Raw genomic sequence first — 17,512 nt, 5'->3', positions numbered from 1 at the left:
TCTAGAAGTAAGTAATTAAGTAATTAAGTAACCCTAACCCTAACCCTAATAAATAATGAAACCCAATGTATTAGCCGGTCTTGCACACGCCTTCCTCCTTTATTAATTCAATTGACAGCCAATCTAATCCCCTTTCTCCAAAGAGTAAGCTGCTAATTCTGAATTTTAATTATTTTTCTTATTTTATAATAGTATAAAATTATATCTTATATCACGCACTAACTCTATTATCAATTTACTATTAATATTATCTATTATAATTTTATATAAATTTATATCCCTAAATTATCAAAATACCCATTGAGGTAAGAATAATTTGAAATGAATTCTTTTAAAATTAATCCAAGTGTTAAATAAATAAAATGGTAAGGCAGGGTCTCTGAACATAAAAAAATAAATTCCAATAATTATTCTTATTATTCTTCTGAACTATTAAAAATATTTTAAATAATTAATTCATTGAGTTTCTGTTACCTTTGATATATTTATCTTCCTATTTTTAATAGTTCATTGAATCTATGTCCGATATATATAAAATAAAGTAAGTATAGTTGCACGGGTCTAAGTATAATTTATTATTATTTTTTATTACAAATTTTGAGAGAAAGTAAGGGTAAAAGTATAGGTAGTTAAATGCAAAAATGACCTTATAATATATTAATGTGGCCTGGGTGGGTGTACCATGAGTTATAATGCAAAATAGTACGTGGAGGTACCATTGGTTGTGGTGTTAAATATTGGCTTTCAATATAATTTAGTACCATCAGACAACTGTTCATTGCTAGATTTTCTCTTACCTCACACCTGACATGGTTGACTATACGTTCTTTTACTTCTTTTATTTATTTATTATTATTTTCTTATTCTACTTATCTTTTCCCCGTGTCTAATGTTAGATTCGTTCATATGAATCTCAGGTTATAAGTTATTTTTGAGGAGAATTGATTTAATTGTTTAATCTATATATTACGGAGTCTAATCTTTTATTTAGCATATAGTCAACTAGCTTATGATTATTAATATTTTTTATAAAATTTTTCATAGGGTATTTTTTTATTCTTTTTATCTTATTAGATTATATAGATTATAGTAGATAAATAAATAAATACATAAAAGTTTATATCTTCTAGGAATGAGATTCAGTCCGGGTTGATCTCATACAGGTCGATAAGGGGATGTTGTTGAATGTGTGTTAATACATTGATAGCGTACCTTCAGTGAAGTCTATAATTGTTATATATATTTTTCATTGGATATTGAAGTGGTTAGCGCATGCGTAAAATGAACAAATGGGGTTTGGTGCAAGGCCATCCTGTATTGATCAGCCCGAACTTTTTCATCTGATATGTGCTAAAGTATCGATCACGCATATCTGATGACTTCGATCACACTCGCATTCATAAATTAGATATTACTAGTTTGCGTTCTTATGGGGCCTTATGGCCTTTATGGGCTGATCTAAAATTGATCTAAAATGGGCTTGTATTAATTGAAGGGATAAAAATGTAAATTAATCTCTATTGTCTTATTGGACTGGATACTAATTTGAGCTCCTGAATCCGAATTCGACCTAAACTTACTAATCCTATATGATTTGAAGCAGATCGGACTCAATTTAAGGTCAACGATAAGTCCCCATTGTGTCCCTTGGTCCTGGAAGGTTGAAGTTTGACGTTACGCTCACCTTGTAATATCATAAGCTATCTCTTACCGCGTTATGCTTGCTATCTCAACGTTCTAATTCCATTTATTATCCAACACAAACAGCGGAGGATCCGATCCTTCCCCACCCCCCACCCCCCACCCCCCAATCTCTCTCTCTCTCTCTCTCTCTCTTTCTCGCCCTTTCCTTTCTTCTCTTCCTCTCCACCTACCATTAGAAGAAGGAAGAGGAGGAGAAAGGAGAGGAAGGAGGCTTCTCTCTCTCTCTCTCTCTTCTCTCTTTCTCTTTTCTTTCTCTAGGAAGCTGAGATGATCGATAGCAACCCCGAAGGCGCTAAGCGGTACGCTCCTCCCGTACAAAGGTACGATCTTGGCCGTGGCGATGTCTTTCTTTTCTCAAGAATTGGTCGTCATTAGAAGGACATCTGAGCAATTTTGTACCTTTTTAATTTCGAAATTGTAATTTGTGATTTCCTTGGAATTTTGGGTATACTTCAGTTTTTTGATCTGTGTTATTTCTTAAATGCCTACCAGCTGTTTGTTTTATTTACATTAATCTTTTCTGTGGGTTTTGGATGATTTGGTTTGGGTATTGGTTGTCTATTTTATTAGTAGATTCTTTCGGCTATTATTTGGTTTCTTACTGCTCTGTTTACTGGTCGATGCATCAGGAATCGGGTCCTCAACCGGCGCAAATCTGGAGGTAATTCCATTTTTGGTCTTCTTTTCTTGTAACTAAGAGTGTTTTGTGTTGAGAAATCTTACTGTGGGTACATTCATTCAGTTAATTCTGTTAGCAGAGCAGATCTTTTATATTTCAAAATTAGTAAGATGTACTTAAGTTTTATTAATTATCATGCATAAAAATTTGATAGAAATTGTACTGACAGAAGCATCAGCTTTCTACAATTCTTTTCATTCTTAAGATAGAAAGAAGCTTCACCTCCATATTTTGTCAGCACAAAGTGTTCTATGCTTATCTGTTAAGCATTGGCAAACATGACCTCAATAGGAGCTTGTTGAGGCTCTTAAAGTTCAATCATCATTTTTTTATTAGTAACATTATGTGGACTCGTCATCTTCAATAGGTGTAAAAGAAGTAATTGCTTTAGGAATGGCAGTAAGGATTTAAATGACAGCAAGCAGTAGATGGGCGGACAAGGGATTGTGTAGTGCCTAAGCACTAGGCAGGTGCCTAGGCGGGCACTTGCAGTTAAAAAAAAACAAATAAAAGAAATAGTATTTAGAGAAGAAGTTAAAATTAATATCTACAATTTAAACAATATATTAATACATTCTTGTAAAGAACTATAGTAAGCTATTACAATCCACTAACTCATCAACATGTATAGTAATTTTGATTTTCAGAGTCAATCTACATACTAAAATATGATAGGAGATGCTAAGGCTGTCATTTAGGCGGAATCTAAGAGGAGCCTAGTTATATTTTATCTAAGGTGGGAGCCTAGATGTTAAGGCAGACTTTTTTAAAACAATTCATGGTAGTTTAGGGAATGAGTTGCTTATGATAAGCATAGATTTCATCAGGGTTTAAGAGCAGACTATATTAGGAAAAGTGGAAAACTATTAGTTTGGCCATCTAAAGGAAGATGCTGTCTTGGCTGCTTTAGGCTTGAGGATCACCATGTAGGGAAGTGAGAAAGAGATTAACTTACTGCTGAAGGTCAATGGGATCCGTTTGCTGGCAAGAGGCAAGTCTGTTTGTGGGTAGTTTGAAACATTAGGAGGGGAAGGTGGCACTAAAATGAAAGAGGGTTAGAAGGGGTTGAAAGCAAGGGAAGTGAGGAGTAGATAGCAGGGTTTCACATGCAATGTGGTCATTTTGTATAAATTGCTTTTTGCTAGCTGTGAAATTATTATACTTGTGTTGTGTGGATATGACTAGAGCAGTATATAGTATGGTGATGATGGGACTTTAAAGAGCAATCACACATGCTTCTGCGGTTTAATTTGTGCATTTGAGCCATCATTAGCACACAAGATGATGGTGTATCCTTCACAAACTGGTTTCTAGCTTGGGAAGGAAACGCTTCATTGGTTTCATGGTAGGGCTGAGTGCTCAACTATCTTATAACTAAGTCTATGAAGTTGGATCTCTCAGTTGAGATGAGAACTTTAGTTAAAATAAGCGCTTGAAACCACAATACCTCTTATAAGTTGATTGAAACTGATATTTCATGGTCCAAGGATATGGGGTTTATTTTGCTATTGGTAAATGATAAAATTAGTACGACGAAAAATAACATCCTATGTTTTGTATCTTAGTCGTAGATATTAAATATCGTGTGTTCTATATTTTGGTTTGGCTCATCTATTGGCCCGATCACATTTGCAAAGATTCTCTGTTGAATAAATGAATTGTCAAACGTATTCACAGACAAAATAACAATCATATAGAGGAAATCGCTACCGGGAAGCTTGCCCAATTATTTTTGTAGTTGTCATCTTTTTTCTTCATATGTTTCTGACATTAAGTACTGCATGAAATTGATATTATTTAGAAAATAAAATCACATAAATTTAAAACATTCTTTATTATAGCATAATAATATTACAGAAATATTTTGATGCCTTTGGACACAATATCTTGATTCAGTTGTTAGAACTATTTATATCTGCAATTCTATGAAGTGAATCTTCTCCTTAAAGAATGGGGAAACTATGAGTTATCTGGACTTGATCTCTTAAATAAGAAACAAAAAGATAAGGGTATGAAATAGATTATGTGAACTAAAATTTTCGAAACTAGTAATAATTTATCTGGTATGTTCCAAGTAGACAGTATACCATGCATGCAATATCTTTTGGAAATTCATAGCATAAAACCTAGATAAGAATATATTTTTATCACTATGATTCAAGTGTGACTCAGGTATCTTTATTGGGTTCTAAAGCAATTGGACTTGAGTTTGCTTCCACCTTGCTTTTTTCTTCTTCTCATTCTACTCTTTTTAGAAAACCATCTAAACTACCAATAAAATTGAAGCTCAGTGCCACTTTTTATTATAATGTAATAATGCCTCAATAAGTTCAGCTGAACATCTATAGGCAGACCATTTATAGGCAGATTATGTTTTCTCAGATCATTGGTAGATAGTCATTCTAAGTTCTCCTAACGAAAGGGTAGGCTAGTTGCTCTAAGGATGCAGTCTGCAGAGAAGAGCTTGTCAATTCAAATTCTGTTTTCTGTGTATCAGCACATGTAACTATTAGAATTATCTCATGCAGGATAAAGCTGTGGCTCATATTGTTCTAATAGATGGAGTGGATTCCAAGTTCCAATTTTTTTCAAATGTCCAAGTATTTGCATGTTGATGCAAGTACAACACAATGTTGTACAGTTATTTTTCGGAGTTCTAACTATTTGTCCATGCTAATTTTATGATATTTCTATCACTATTGCTAAGTTCAGGTTATTCTTTTGTATGTTCATGCAGTCAGACTCCCTCTGTAGTTGTTATTTTTGTAGAATGTTTTCCAACTTTTGGTGGTTAAGGATGCATGCTTCAAGACTCAAAGGAAGTAACTCTTGCTCTTAATATCTGCATTTGAGGTAGCTTTCTGAATCAATCATTCAGTGATGTTAATCTTAGTAGCCTCCCAGATGGAAATGCTTGAGCTTAGTTTTGACCTTTTGTTATCACACTTTATTCTTTTTCTATTTTTAATCTTTCCTTTCTGATCAATTAGCTTTTGTTTCAGCTGAATAATAGCTATTTTGGTTAAATGCCTCTTGCAAGTCTCATCCGTACGATTATAGACATATTTATAGTGCTTATTTATATACAATCATCAGAAATACTGCATAAGATGGCTTCTTATTATATTTTTTTGATGTCCCAATCTAATGTTCTTTTGTTGTCACCAATATCATATGGCTTATAAAATATGTCTTATGTGCAAAAATGTTGCTTTTGTTTTTTAAGCTCCAATCTACAAAGGATTACAACATTATGTACAAATTTTTTATGTTGCAATTGGAATTTCTCATGCAGATAGGTTTGAGAAAACTAGTTACTCCTATGGGGTTGATGGGGAGAAGAGTCAAGCATCTTACTCAAGGAACTTCCCTTTAGTAGATCATGGAGAGGCTGGCAGCAACATCCCAAATGGAAGTACTCGATCAAGATTGATACCTATAGAGGGGTGTTGCACAAGTGAGGCAGCACACCTTCTAACTGAGCGTATGTATTGGTATCTGTTATTGAAGCAATCCCTTTGGTTTGCATCATCTTATATTATATTATTATGCTCCTGAATTTGAGGCTTCTAGCTAAAATTGTTGACTTAGAAGTTAGAATGTTAGACTTGATACTCTTGATAGTGAATGTGAAGAAGAAGAAAGAAAGCAGATATCGACATTTAGTTTCAAGTTATCTTCATCATTGCTTATGTAGTGTATTGGCCTAACACCAACTAGCAGATGCATTCTCGTGCACCATATGTGATCCAATTTCACTAAATACCAACAGAAAATAAATTAATCATAGTAAACTCAAATATAAAGATATACGTAGAAAACTCTTTCAACAGGGAGAAACCATAGGTCAACAACAAAACCTCTATGCAAGATGCATAGTACATAGATTCTAAAGCATATCAGATAAACCTATCCAAAAAACTCAATGCATTGTACATAATTGGCTAGAACAAAACTCATACACGATAGATTATGGGAGAGAATCTCTTACATATTTTACTTTTGTTCATAAATTGGCTCTCGATGGGCCTTTTATATGACAATTCACTAGCACCCAAGACAGGCCTATATTCACCATTTGAAAGGCCCTTTATGTCTTTATATAGGCATTCAAAGTCTACGTCCTTAATCCCATTAGGAGATCTCTCACAATCTCTCAAATCTCAATTTAACCAAATAGCTCTAACCGTCTCCTATTCCATTAAGGAAATTAAAGAGAGTTTAACTAGTATTATCAGTCAGATTAGGACTCTTCATGAGGAGGCCTAATCCAGCAATTTTACTTTTATCACATCTTCCATTTTAATAGTGCAGTGAATAATTCCTTCTTTCTCACCCATAGCACACCCCATGTACTCATACTTTCAGAGAAGTAAAACTGTCCCAGCATTGCTTTTCTCTTTTAAGGACCTCTGATTTTTGGTACTAAGTAGAGGAACCTTTTAATCTTTTCACTTATTAGTGACAGTTATCTTTATAGAAAAAATGCTACTATGGAAGTTCTGAATCAAGTGAACTTTCTAGTAGCCTGAGATTTAACTTTGCTTTATTGATGTTAATGAGATATATTCTCTGACTTCTGTTTCTTTCTGTCTTTATGTAGGTTGGGCAGCTGCGATGCACTTGTACAATGACCCATCAGTTGATTCATCTGGTGAGCAGGATACATAAATGCCTATTGTGTTCTTCTATTCATAAGTATTGTAACTTGCCATGCTTGTTAAATTTCTGGTCAAAAAGTCACTTGGAGGAAGATTCAGCCAAGTTATCAATTATTTTTTCTTCTAACTTATAATTTCACTGCCTTATGCCTGAGTACCTTGTCTTCCTTTAAGTAGTCATATGAGCACAAGGAAACCAATTGAGTTGATACTGGACTTGTCTTTGTGCTTTTATTAATTGGGGTATTTACCTATTTAGGTTCTGGATTCTGACTTACAACAGGATATATATATATGTCTTTTGTCAACAACTCATCATTTCTTGAAATCTTCTGATGACATCATATAAACACATGCTACTGTTTCCTGAGTGCTCTTTTTAAATATAGACATTCTTCAGATGCTTCAGGCGTTGACATAATTAGTTTTAATGATTCTGATAGTCATCATTGAGTTTATAATTCCCTTTATATTTTGCACTGAGAGGGATCCCTTAAATAAACACTGAATTTGGTGCACACCTAACTGTATGTGGATTTGTTGTGATCAGCATTCCCAACTCTTGACATCTTTATTAGGATTTCCTACATTTATATTTCTATCCTCATCCTATTCATTTGCTTTATAATCAGAAAAGCCTGTTATGTACTCTGGAGCTAGTGGATCATCATGGGCTCACCTGAAACTTCCTCATCAAGTACGGGATTGTAAGAAGATAGTGTTAATCTGCATCCATTCCACTGCTCTCGTTTTCTTTTTATATCAGTTTTTTTAATCATCCTCTGGCATTCATTGTGGGCAGATGGACTTTCTGGGAGAATTGCGGCGCGCAATGCAAGCTGAAGCTGGCGGTGTTCCGTCTGCTAGCGACAACTAACTGATTTGTAAACGGTTCTTGTGACTCGTGTAATGAATCTTCTGAAGGGAACCCTTTTCATATATCAATCTTCGAGACTGAGGGTTATGTACTATCTACAGACAATATAAATTCCAGCATCTTCAGTATGGAGATGCTTGTTTTAATGTAGCCAGAACAAAGAGACCGTAAACCGAACCTCATGTGTTTCTCATGCTCGACTTGTGGATCGTGTGCTTTACAAATTAATGGAGTATCGCTTTCTTACGATTATCATGAGTACTGTAACCTTGAGAACTGCTTATAATATATCCATGCAGTAGAGCGGCTACTAAGGTTGGATTAAAAGTGACAGAATGTTGTTGTTCTTGCTATCTGAACAAAGTTTTGCCTGTTTAGCTCAGCCAATGTCTTTTTTCTACGCCAACAATATTGTCTTTTACCAGAGTATATGCTACAATAAACAGGTTGCTTGAACTAGAAGGCCAGACGAATTATGGCAGGCTCCCATACATTGGAGGTATTCCATTTGCATCTTATATGTGTTGTAACACTAAATTGATTCACTTGTTCAACTAGTGAGTGAGATGGTCTCTTACTACACTACATTATATTATCCTTGGTATTGTGATGGAATTGCACAGGCACAAATCCTCCTATCTTTAAATTATGGGGATTATGAACATTTCCGAGCTTTCGTCGGTAGCATTTAATCCCTTTAAATATTTACAAATATTAATATAAATTTTTTTTTTGAAAAAAAGAATCTTATGAGCTTTTAATACTTCTTTCACTCTATGTTCCTCCTCTCCTTCCTAAATTTTGGTGATTGGATTTTAGGAAGGGCAAAACAGTCAATATAAATCAATCTGCTTACAAAGGTTCAGAGGTGCACTTTAAATTTTAAGTAAACTGCGAGGGCTAAAATATAGTTTTCCCCAAAACTCGTTGATAATTACATGTATATAGTGGGGGTAAAATGTAATTTCCTCGTAGTGTTTTGATCTTCTTTATGGAACACGCCATAAATGTGTATTGAAACGGGTAGGGATATCTCCCATCCCTTTCTCCCTCTCGCTTCTGCTACGATTACTTGGTAAGCTTCTGATTACATTTAATAGTAATCTCACGAAGAGAGGAAGATCCTACACTGTTTAGTATCAATCTTTCCACTTGTTCTTTTATCGGGGGTTTTCTTTCTGCATTTCCATTTCGCTTCATGATACATGGATCTTTTCGCTGATGCCGGTTAGATCCATTTAGAGGGAAAGAAGGAAGATTGAATCATTTCTTCCTAGTTTCTTAGATCGAAAGCTTTGATTGTTTTAGCTTGTTGAGATGCTAGATTGATCCTCCTATGTTTGTTTGTTTGTTTTTTTTTTTTTCCTTTTTCTCTTCTTTTGGGTCTGTGAGACAGGTCTCTCCCCTTTCAGCAAGAGATGGAATCTTCTGTGGCACTTTACAACCAGCTCAAGGTAACTACTTTCTCGGTTACAGAACCAGCTCAAGAAATCGTAGAATTGTCGCATTTAAAGGTGCAACCTTTGCTGTTTAGACATTCTGTCGAGCACCTCTCGTGCAGCAGGATATGCACCTCTCGTGCAGCAAGATATGCACCCTAATGCTAAGATGTGCTGCCAAATTGGCTAAATATCAAACTGGAGGAAAATGTGTGATGTAGGCGTCCATTTTACATTGTATATCTTTCTCTGATTCCTGTTTAATGAGCACGTGTAAACATACTAGAACTCGATATGACTTGTATCTTGATTTATTTATTTTTCATTAAGAAAGGAAGCAAAGAAATATGACGATTCTGTCCAACATAAGGTATAGAAAATCAGTTTGGCAGTTGGTATAGTTTGCTCTAGTTTAGCAGTCATAATCCTAATAAATGACATATGAACCTTTATGTTATTCAGTTTCCTATAAATAGGACGATATGCCATGCTGATCAACTTCTGTGAGGATATGTAATTGGGTTAGGTAATTCTCAATTATACACAAAAGAGCTATTCATTTACTGCATCACGATGCACAAATGAGGTTCCCTTGCTTTAAGATGACGACATTTTCTGTGGACATTCATCCCTATTGCTTGTCTGCAATTTCCCTTTCTACTTGCTAGTAGGATGCAGCAATGATAGATGTCGCATATGAACTATTCATTAAAATGCCGCATAGAAAACTCTTTTGTACTTCCAGTTGGATTGATGTATTTCCAGGTGCAGCCAAGAACACAAGCCTGCACTTTTTTCTAGATCCATGGAGGGTGCCATGGAGCCATTTTATTATCAGTAGTTCAGTACATAGTTTTGTTGACACTGTTTTTCCATTTCTTGCGATCTCCAAACAGGCCGCGGAGCCATTTTTTCTACTAGCAGGGCCTAATGTCATTGAATCGGAAGAACATACTCTAAAGATGGCTAGACATATAAAAAATGTCACATCCAAGTAAGTAGACAGTTACTTCTGTTTAGCTGTATTAAAATAGTTGCCCTGAAAATGTCATGTTATTCACCTGTCCTTTTCCAATAACAGGCTAGGCTTGCAGCTAGTTTTCAAGTCCAGTTTTGATAAAGCAAACCGTACATCTTCAAAATCTTTTCGTGGTCCTGGTTTGGAAGAAGGGTTGAAGGTAGTAATTGCTATTACTCTTGATTATCAGAGAAATTGCGCATCCTAGATCTTGAATAATATCAATATTCTACTTCAGGAAAATATTAGCGATTGTAGCTAGCATCCTTTTCTCGTTATGTATTGTAAGCTTGATATTGAGCTAGTCATCTTTTCTCCTTCTAAATTCTCTTGATCTTTTTCTAATAGTCAAAATGTCCAATATTCTAATTTTCCCAAAAAATGTTTTCCTTGAGAAATAATTCTGTGTCAGGAGTTCTTAATTCACCTTTAATATATTCAGAGTGGAAGTGATTTGCTATTTCTTTCTATAAATGCTCCTAAACCGTACTTACTTAAGGCACTTATTTGAAGGCATATGCTGCTATTGTCAGGGTTATACTCAGCTTAATGATTTTAGCTTGTATGATTTTTCTCCAGTGTTTCACTCTATCTATGTCAGGAGACAAGCTATCAAGGACTTTCTAATTAGCCAAGCTGTTTTTTACATGGGAGGTTCTATGGGAGGTTCTATGGTAACAGTTGTAGAATTTAGCTTTTCTAATAACAATAACAAATTTGTTTCATGTTCATTACACTTTGGATCTCACTATCTCATTATTCTCTTTAGTACTTAGGAAATATTTACGATCAGAAATGGGGCTTCCCTTAGAAAATTCAATGAAATAACCATGCATAAAATCCTTTTGTATTAAGTTGAGGTAATCAATATATTTTATTATTCGTGGAGTAAAGAATCTTATAAATGAATATGCTCCTGTGTAATAATCCAGAAAACAGACGTCTAGGATTATCCTTACAAAGAAGAATCTCCGACAAATTGTCAATGACTCAGGGTACCTAATTTTCAAAATTTTGCCTCTTTCATTCTCAATTGTCAATGCATCTCAAGGTTATATTCTTTAGCTTCATGGTGATTTATCCTTCTTTAGACATTTTTTTCTGCTAACTGCAATTCTGACCATGCAATACTTAAGTTTTGACTTATGGATTGGATAACAGTTTCCCCATTTCTTCACTAATTCCTTATCATTGACTTGAAAAACTTTTCTGCGTTCAAATAGGACTGCTCAATTAGGAGGTTCTTTGATTGCGATCAATATTTGCAAGTAGAGTTGGCCCAACTTAACATATGTTTATTAAAGTGCAGGTCCTTGAAAAGGTCAAAATGACATATGACCTCCCAATAGTTACTGATGTGCATGAAAGCAGCCAGGTGATTTATTAATTCATCCACAATTTTGCAATACTTACAAGAATGTTCATATTATTCACTTGATAAGTTATTCTGATGCTCTTCTATAATTCCATATCATCATTGCCTTGAGGTGTTTCCAATTATCTCCTCAGATGTATGTAGTACTCCCTATTTGATGTTTCTATTTTTTTCAAGAAATCACATACAATGTATGAGGATTTTCTTCTCCTTCAATCCATGGTTGACTGGTAAGCAATAATGAGAGTGATGTCACCTGTTAGGCTGTTACTACTAAGAAATCAAGGGGAGAACAGCAGCAAGACAGTGATGTACAAGCAGCTACATATATTAAGTCGACTACCCCAAACTGATAAGAAAATTCTCACAATTAACTTCACTAACCAAGTGACTTTTGGTTATCAATGTTCTCTAGTCAATGGATGATATATATTTTTATTATTCTTCTATTCCAAAAGGTCCCTATAGTACTGTTCATGCCTCAAACTGAAATAGATCACCTTTGAATTTACAACTATCTTTTACAAGTCATGGTTGTTCTAAGTGAGAACCATATTACTGAAGTCATCTCTCCCAAGTGTGTTGTTTACTATACTGTAAGTTGACATCATCCATAACATAAGTCAATTTCATCTTCACCATTTCTTGGAAACATTGTGCCCCCATGAGCATGGTCACACTAAATTTTGGTGCTTGTGGATTGTTTAAAATCTAAAGACTGCAAATCTAAGTTAAACATTGTCCTCTTGTGTAGTTTGTTGTTCCTTGTATAGGCTTTTGCAACATTACCATTTTCTTTTCAACGCCATTTTTTTTCTCTTCACATGTGCCAAACCTAAATCATTTTACTTGTTCACTATGATGTTTCCGAATCTATATTACTATATATTAATAATTTAATCTATTAATTGTTTGACTTGACTAGGAAATTTCTAGAAATCATTCTATATAAATGTATGGGAGAGAAACATTAAGTTTTTCTCCATTAAATGCGACAAGTTTAATCAGAAACAAGACTTCAAAAGGTCATGGGGTTATTACTTGACAGAAGCTTCTTTGTCTGCAGAATGTGTGATCTTCTAAATTCCTTTGGCTTTTCTATTCTACTGAATGCTATTTTCTCATTTCTGGGTCTACAGCCATTTGGGCAGCATATAGTGATTTATCATAGAAGAAAGATGTATAATCATGGTTTCTACTTATTTCACTGAATCCAGTGTGAAGCTGTTGGGAGAGTTGCCGATATTATCCAAATTCCAGCTTTCCTCTGCCGCCAGGTATGGACTACAGATATCAGCATTTCCAAAGCAGACTGTTTTGGCTTAGCATTCATTGGAATTATATACATTTAAAATGTTGATTTTAGTGACAATAGAAATTCTTCTTGTCTGACATGAGACATCCTAAATTGCTGATCTATTCCAATAGACTGATCTGCTGGTTGCTGCTGCCAAGACTGGGAAAATAGTCAATATCAAGAAAGGCCAATTTTGTGCTCCTTCTGTAAGTTATCTGTGAATATTATGTGTTTTATCAGATCAATGTTCTATATCACTGAGGTCTGATATATTTGTTAGGATTATCTATTTAGTGCATAGGTATTAAATTTATCATGAAGAGATAGTTAAGTAAAGAAATTTCAAATGTGGAATGGTGTCAATATTTGTAATGCTTACTGTTAGTTGATATATGACAACATATGTATCAGGAAAATAAAAGATATAATTTTAAAATTAAAAGTTCCCATTGCTATTGTTGTAGATACTGACTTATTTGACTTATTTGATTAAATTTCTCCCTTGATCCTCAGAGTTGCATTCATTAGTTGCAAGTTGCAACAAGCAAAAGGAATTTGCGGCAGTTGGAAATTGGACATCACAGTCTGAGTTTCACTTTAGTTCATTAAACCCTATGTTAGAAGCCTCACCCACTAGAACACCCTTTCAATTCCTGTTCAAACCAATTTAATATTCGAGCTATAACATCAGAAGAACAATAGGCCTTCATTTCACCTTTAAGTTGATTATTGGAATTGGTAATCTTCCTTGCTTCCTGCAGTTTCTTACTACTGTAAACCTTATTTCACTGCATGATGTAGCAATTGTGCTGTTCCATGATTCATTTTTTCCTCTGTTTCAAGTAATTACACATTCAAAACCTTTGCTTTCATAGCAAATATTGTCCGTTAGTTAATCTTCCAAACATATTTTTCAAGTTCATGTGTTCTGAGTTAGTTTGCTCTTCTGAAGCCTCAGAAAAAGATTTAACAAAACAAACCTGAGTGCTTGTTTAAAAGGTTCGCATTCAGTTCTAGAAATACTGGACCCATATCTTCCATGCTTCTCATCTTTGTAATATCTGAATTTCTGAACTTCTCATGCATACTGGACATGTTTGCTATTGATGTCTTGGGATCTTCTCAGGTCATGGCAAATTCTGCAGAGAAAATTAGACTTGCTGGGAACCAAAATGTGATGGTTTGTGAGCGTGGCACCATGTTTGGTTACAGTAAGTTTGTATCTTTTTTCTAGGTTCCAACATCCTGACTGTCCAAAAAAGGTGAACTGCTATGCCTGTTATGATAGATAAACTAGAATTTTCCTGGCCACATGAACTTTTCTTCTTTTCGATTTTTCTTTTTTTTTTTCCCTCTTGGGAAGAAGATTTTGGGCTGGGGACGAGCCAATCGGCCCATTCTTGATAATGTTTTTTTATCATAAAAATTGCCTCATTAAGTGGAATCTATTGTGGACCAGTGTTCCTTGCTGGCATCATAAACACAAATTTATCTGTTTGTATAGAAATTTCTAGTAGAATAAGTGAAGGCTTCAATCTGAGTTGAATATTGTTTTAAGATTATTGTTTAATGAAAAAGTTCAGTTTGCATTTGTAGTTAATACCCACTGTTCACTAGTAGTTGACCATCCAGAAAAAACTTCAGTATCACTATTCCTGGAATTTTAATGACTATTCATCGTAAATATGTAGATGATTTGATTGTTGATCCAAGAAACTTCGAGTGGATGAGGGAAGCAAATTGCCCTGTTGTAAGTATCCAATTTTTGCTCATAACTGCTTGATCAACCTCCTGTTAGAAGAGTTGTATGACATCTTTATCATTTCGCTAATTATCTGCTGAGAGCAATATTTAAGTAATAAGTTCAATATGTTATGCTGCATTGACATGACATACGATGCATTGAACGATATTTTGCCAGCCTGTTTTTACAGAAATAATAGGCCAATAGATCGATTTCTTCAAATCAAGATCAGACCCATATACAAGAGTCATATCATGCTTGAATTTTCTAGTCCAAAGGCTTGCACAGAGTTGTTTCTGAAATATCACACTTTTGAAATTAGAGGGCATTACCTATCATTACATTTAGGCGATCCATGCTTCCTAGTGTCATGAGTTCAAGCCATAAGGTGGTAAGGGTGTGTGAGTCTTGCTTCTGATTGCCCTACCATAGTTACAACATCATGCATTGGAACACCCTTTACTTATTGTAAACATGGATGGCCGTGCCGCTGGCGTACCAGCACGTGGTATGAGGGGTGCCGCATGGCACCCCTCCTAATAGCTTTGCCATTCGTTGTTGAGTTTTGTTAGGTGCCCTAGTGAGAGAGAGAGAGAGAGAGGGCGGGGGGGGGGGGGGGGGGGGGGCGATTGCTACTGCAAACGCGAAGGTGAATATTCTTTTCCTTTTTCTCTCTTTCTCTTACGGCACGACCGGTGGTCGGCACGACCGGTGGTTGGCACAAATCGTGCCTGTAACACAACCATCGTTGATTACAAATAACAATATAAATTGTCGCACATATTCAAATTGTAATTGGGTTATAATCCCCATTTTCTCTCCAACAAAGAGAAAAGAAAACTTATGCCTTTTCAAATTTCATGTGGAAGGGATGAGAATTCAATGGCTTGTTAGATGGTATGGGGGCATTGTTATTCTTACTGAAACTTATCAAATGGATGTGTGGAACTTATACAGAAAAGCCTGGTCTAAAACTGAATTGTGAAAAGTAAAGGCTCCAGAAAGCCCTGTAAATTTGTTATTGTTAACTAAGTCTTGAAGTAACTGCATTTCTGTATATTTTTTTATCAGAAAATTGAACACAGCCTCCAGAAAATTTTAAGGCATCTGATTAATTTATGTCATCAAAGTTAACATTATGTTTCAACTATTATTATGTTTCAAGGCTTTTAACTAATAAATTGGTACGGATAGAACTTATAAAAGTAAAGTGATAGTCTTCAGGTTTTTCTGATGTTTGTGCTGTACTCTCTTATCCTTCATAATAATGGAAGGCAGATGATGTTTTTAAGAAGTTATTTTCGCTACTAAACTGGTGACTGATGGGCAAATTCTTTTATTACAGGTTGCAGATGTTACACATTCCCTGCAACAACCTGCTGGGAAAAAGGTGCTGAACTGCATAATTTTCATGTAGTGCATTAGGCAACATTTGTCATGTGTAATATATTTTTAGTGTGTGATTCTGGTATACATATATCCTCTAAGTTACCATTTTAGTCTGAATAATCCCTTTTTCCAACTTTAATAATATCAGTCTATGAAATTCCTAAAAGTTAGGTTGCATTCCTAAAAGGATAGCATTTGTCCTCTATATAGCTTGAAGGTGGAGGTGTTGCAAGTGGGGGTCTGCGTGAACTAATACCATGTATTGCAAGGACATCTGTTGCAGTAGGTGTTGATGGAATTTTCATGGAGGTAACATCTATGATACTTTATATCAATCCTTTTAATATTTCCATTGTTAGGCATCATCAAGGACTGAAGCTTATGCTTGAAAGATATTGAGATCAATAGAAAATGTTCCTCATTTATTTAAGATGTGGGGATTGAGCCCCAGCTAAAATCCTTGTGATGCTTCAGCTCTAGATTAGAGTTTCAAAATATAGTAACTGAGAAAATCCATCGCTTACATCAACAAATGCAGAAAAGATGATTTATCTGAAGTATTCATTTTGTGTATCCTAATTTCTAGCCTTTTTAGCACAAATATCAATCTGCTAGCATTTAATATACTTTCTATCTGCTTCATAGGTACATGATGACCCCCTAAATGCACCTGTTGATGGTCCAACACAATGGGTGAGATTTCATCACTATGATATCCTTTCAATGTACTTCGTATTCATGAAAAAACTTTGTTGATCTGGATTATGAATTATTTGATTCAGCCATTACGCAATTTAGAAGAGCTACTAGAGGAACTCATGGCCATAGCTGTAAGTTTTCTCATCCTTACTTCACTGTAGACGGATGAATCATAAGAATTCTAATAATTTACCGCTAATATCTAATATTATTTTGTGAAGCGGGTCACCAAGGGGAGAAAACCATTTAAAATTGATCTCAGTCCAGTTCGTGATTGACCTGAAATTATTAGCACTACAAGCACCAAAAGTTTGCGGTGTGGTATGCCCAATCAATTTTGGATCAGCTTGGGGTTCCTTTTATCTGAGAGAAATTCCTTTAAGGTACCCACAAGTCATGCTACAATTATTATCATCAAACATTTAAATATCAAAACTCATGCTATTATTTATCGGAGAACTGTACTCATTCTCTTAATTATAATTATTGATTGGCTGATCTAACTGGAAAGTAAACCTCAACATTAGATTGCATTCACTCAGCAAGCTTCTGGTCCCTTTGTAAATTGCTGTTTTTTTTAACAAGATGAAGCTGCTGCCTAATTTGTTCAGCTTTCAAATTTTATGTTAG

At 34.9% G+C, this 17,512-nt stretch overlaps 2 protein-coding genes across 7 annotated transcripts; both read left to right on the top strand.

Annotated features, from left to right (window-relative positions):
• The first annotated feature begins 1,797 nt into the window (after window positions 1-1,797).
• LOC140780112 (uncharacterized) lies at window positions 1,798-8,167 on the top strand. Of its 4 annotated transcripts, none has more exons than XM_073125462.1 (6): window positions 1,798-2,024; window positions 2,334-2,365; window positions 5,679-5,840; window positions 6,987-7,037; window positions 7,677-7,751; window positions 7,847-8,167. In XM_073125462.1, exons 1-6 carry the CDS (start codon window positions 1,972-1,974, stop codon window positions 7,885-7,887), a joined length of 414 nt encoding a protein of 137 aa, XP_072981563.1. In that variant the 5' UTR covers window positions 1,798-1,971; the 3' UTR covers window positions 7,888-8,167. The 4 variants fall into 4 exon arrangements, with proteins under 4 accessions (XP_072981563.1, XP_072981562.1, XP_072981561.1 ...); XM_073125461.1 differs by having other exon boundaries at window positions 1,802-2,024; window positions 7,677-7,741; XM_073125460.1 differs by having other exon boundaries at window positions 1,807-2,024; window positions 5,679-5,867.
• A 729-nt stretch (window positions 8,168-8,896) lies between these two features.
• LOC140758492 (2-dehydro-3-deoxyphosphooctonate aldolase) lies at window positions 8,897-17,341 on the top strand. Of its 3 annotated transcripts, none has more exons than XM_073094677.1 (14): window positions 8,897-8,996; window positions 9,318-9,375; window positions 10,257-10,354; window positions 10,442-10,538; window positions 11,688-11,753; window positions 12,971-13,030; window positions 13,182-13,256; window positions 14,177-14,261; window positions 14,742-14,800; window positions 16,140-16,184; window positions 16,394-16,492; window positions 16,829-16,876; window positions 16,966-17,013; window positions 17,104-17,341. In XM_073094677.1, the coding sequence occupies exons 1-14, from the start codon at window positions 8,929-8,931 to the stop codon at window positions 17,158-17,160; spliced, it is 963 nt and encodes a 320-aa protein (XP_072950778.1). In that variant the 5' UTR covers window positions 8,897-8,928; the 3' UTR covers window positions 17,161-17,341. The 3 variants fall into 3 exon arrangements, with proteins under 3 accessions (XP_072950778.1, XP_072950780.1, XP_072950779.1); XM_073094679.1 differs by lacking the exon at window positions 8,897-8,996 and adding an exon at window positions 9,013-9,052; XM_073094678.1 differs by lacking the exon at window positions 8,897-8,996 and adding an exon at window positions 9,063-9,148.
• The last annotated feature ends 171 nt before the right edge of the window (window positions 17,342-17,512 follow it).

Source organism: Typha angustifolia, chromosome 3 (genome assembly GCF_048772165.1).
Source record: "Typha angustifolia cultivar Huaian chromosome 3, ASM4877216v1, whole genome shotgun sequence".
Classification (NCBI taxonomy): domain Eukaryota; kingdom Viridiplantae; phylum Streptophyta; class Magnoliopsida; order Poales; family Typhaceae; genus Typha; species Typha angustifolia.
The sequence above is the reverse complement of the archived record's forward strand: the minus strand, read 5'-3'. Positions and strand labels throughout refer to the sequence as shown.

Bases quoted from the DNA above. Each gene is read 5' to 3' on its own strand.
- LOC140780112 (XM_073125459.1), top strand. From the start codon at position 1,972: ATGATCGATAGCAACCCCGAAGGCGCTAAGCGGTACGCTCCTCCCGTA. The intron at 2,025-2,333 runs GTACGATCTTGG...TCGATGCATCAG, and splicing joins TACGCTCCTCCCGTACAAAG to GAATCGGGTCCTCAACCGGC. The intron at 7,038-7,676 runs GTGAGCAGGATA...CTTTATAATCAG, and splicing joins CCCATCAGTTGATTCATCTG to AAAAGCCTGTTATGTACTCT.
- LOC140758492 (XM_073094677.1), top strand. From the start codon at position 8,929: ATGTGTATTGAAACGGGTAGGGATATCTCCCATCCCTTTCTCCCTCTC. The intron at 16,185-16,393 runs GTGCTGAACTGC...TCCTCTATATAG, and splicing joins AACAACCTGCTGGGAAAAAG to CTTGAAGGTGGAGGTGTTGC. The intron at 17,014-17,103 runs GTAAGTTTTCTC...TATTTTGTGAAG, and splicing joins AGGAACTCATGGCCATAGCT to CGGGTCACCAAGGGGAGAAA.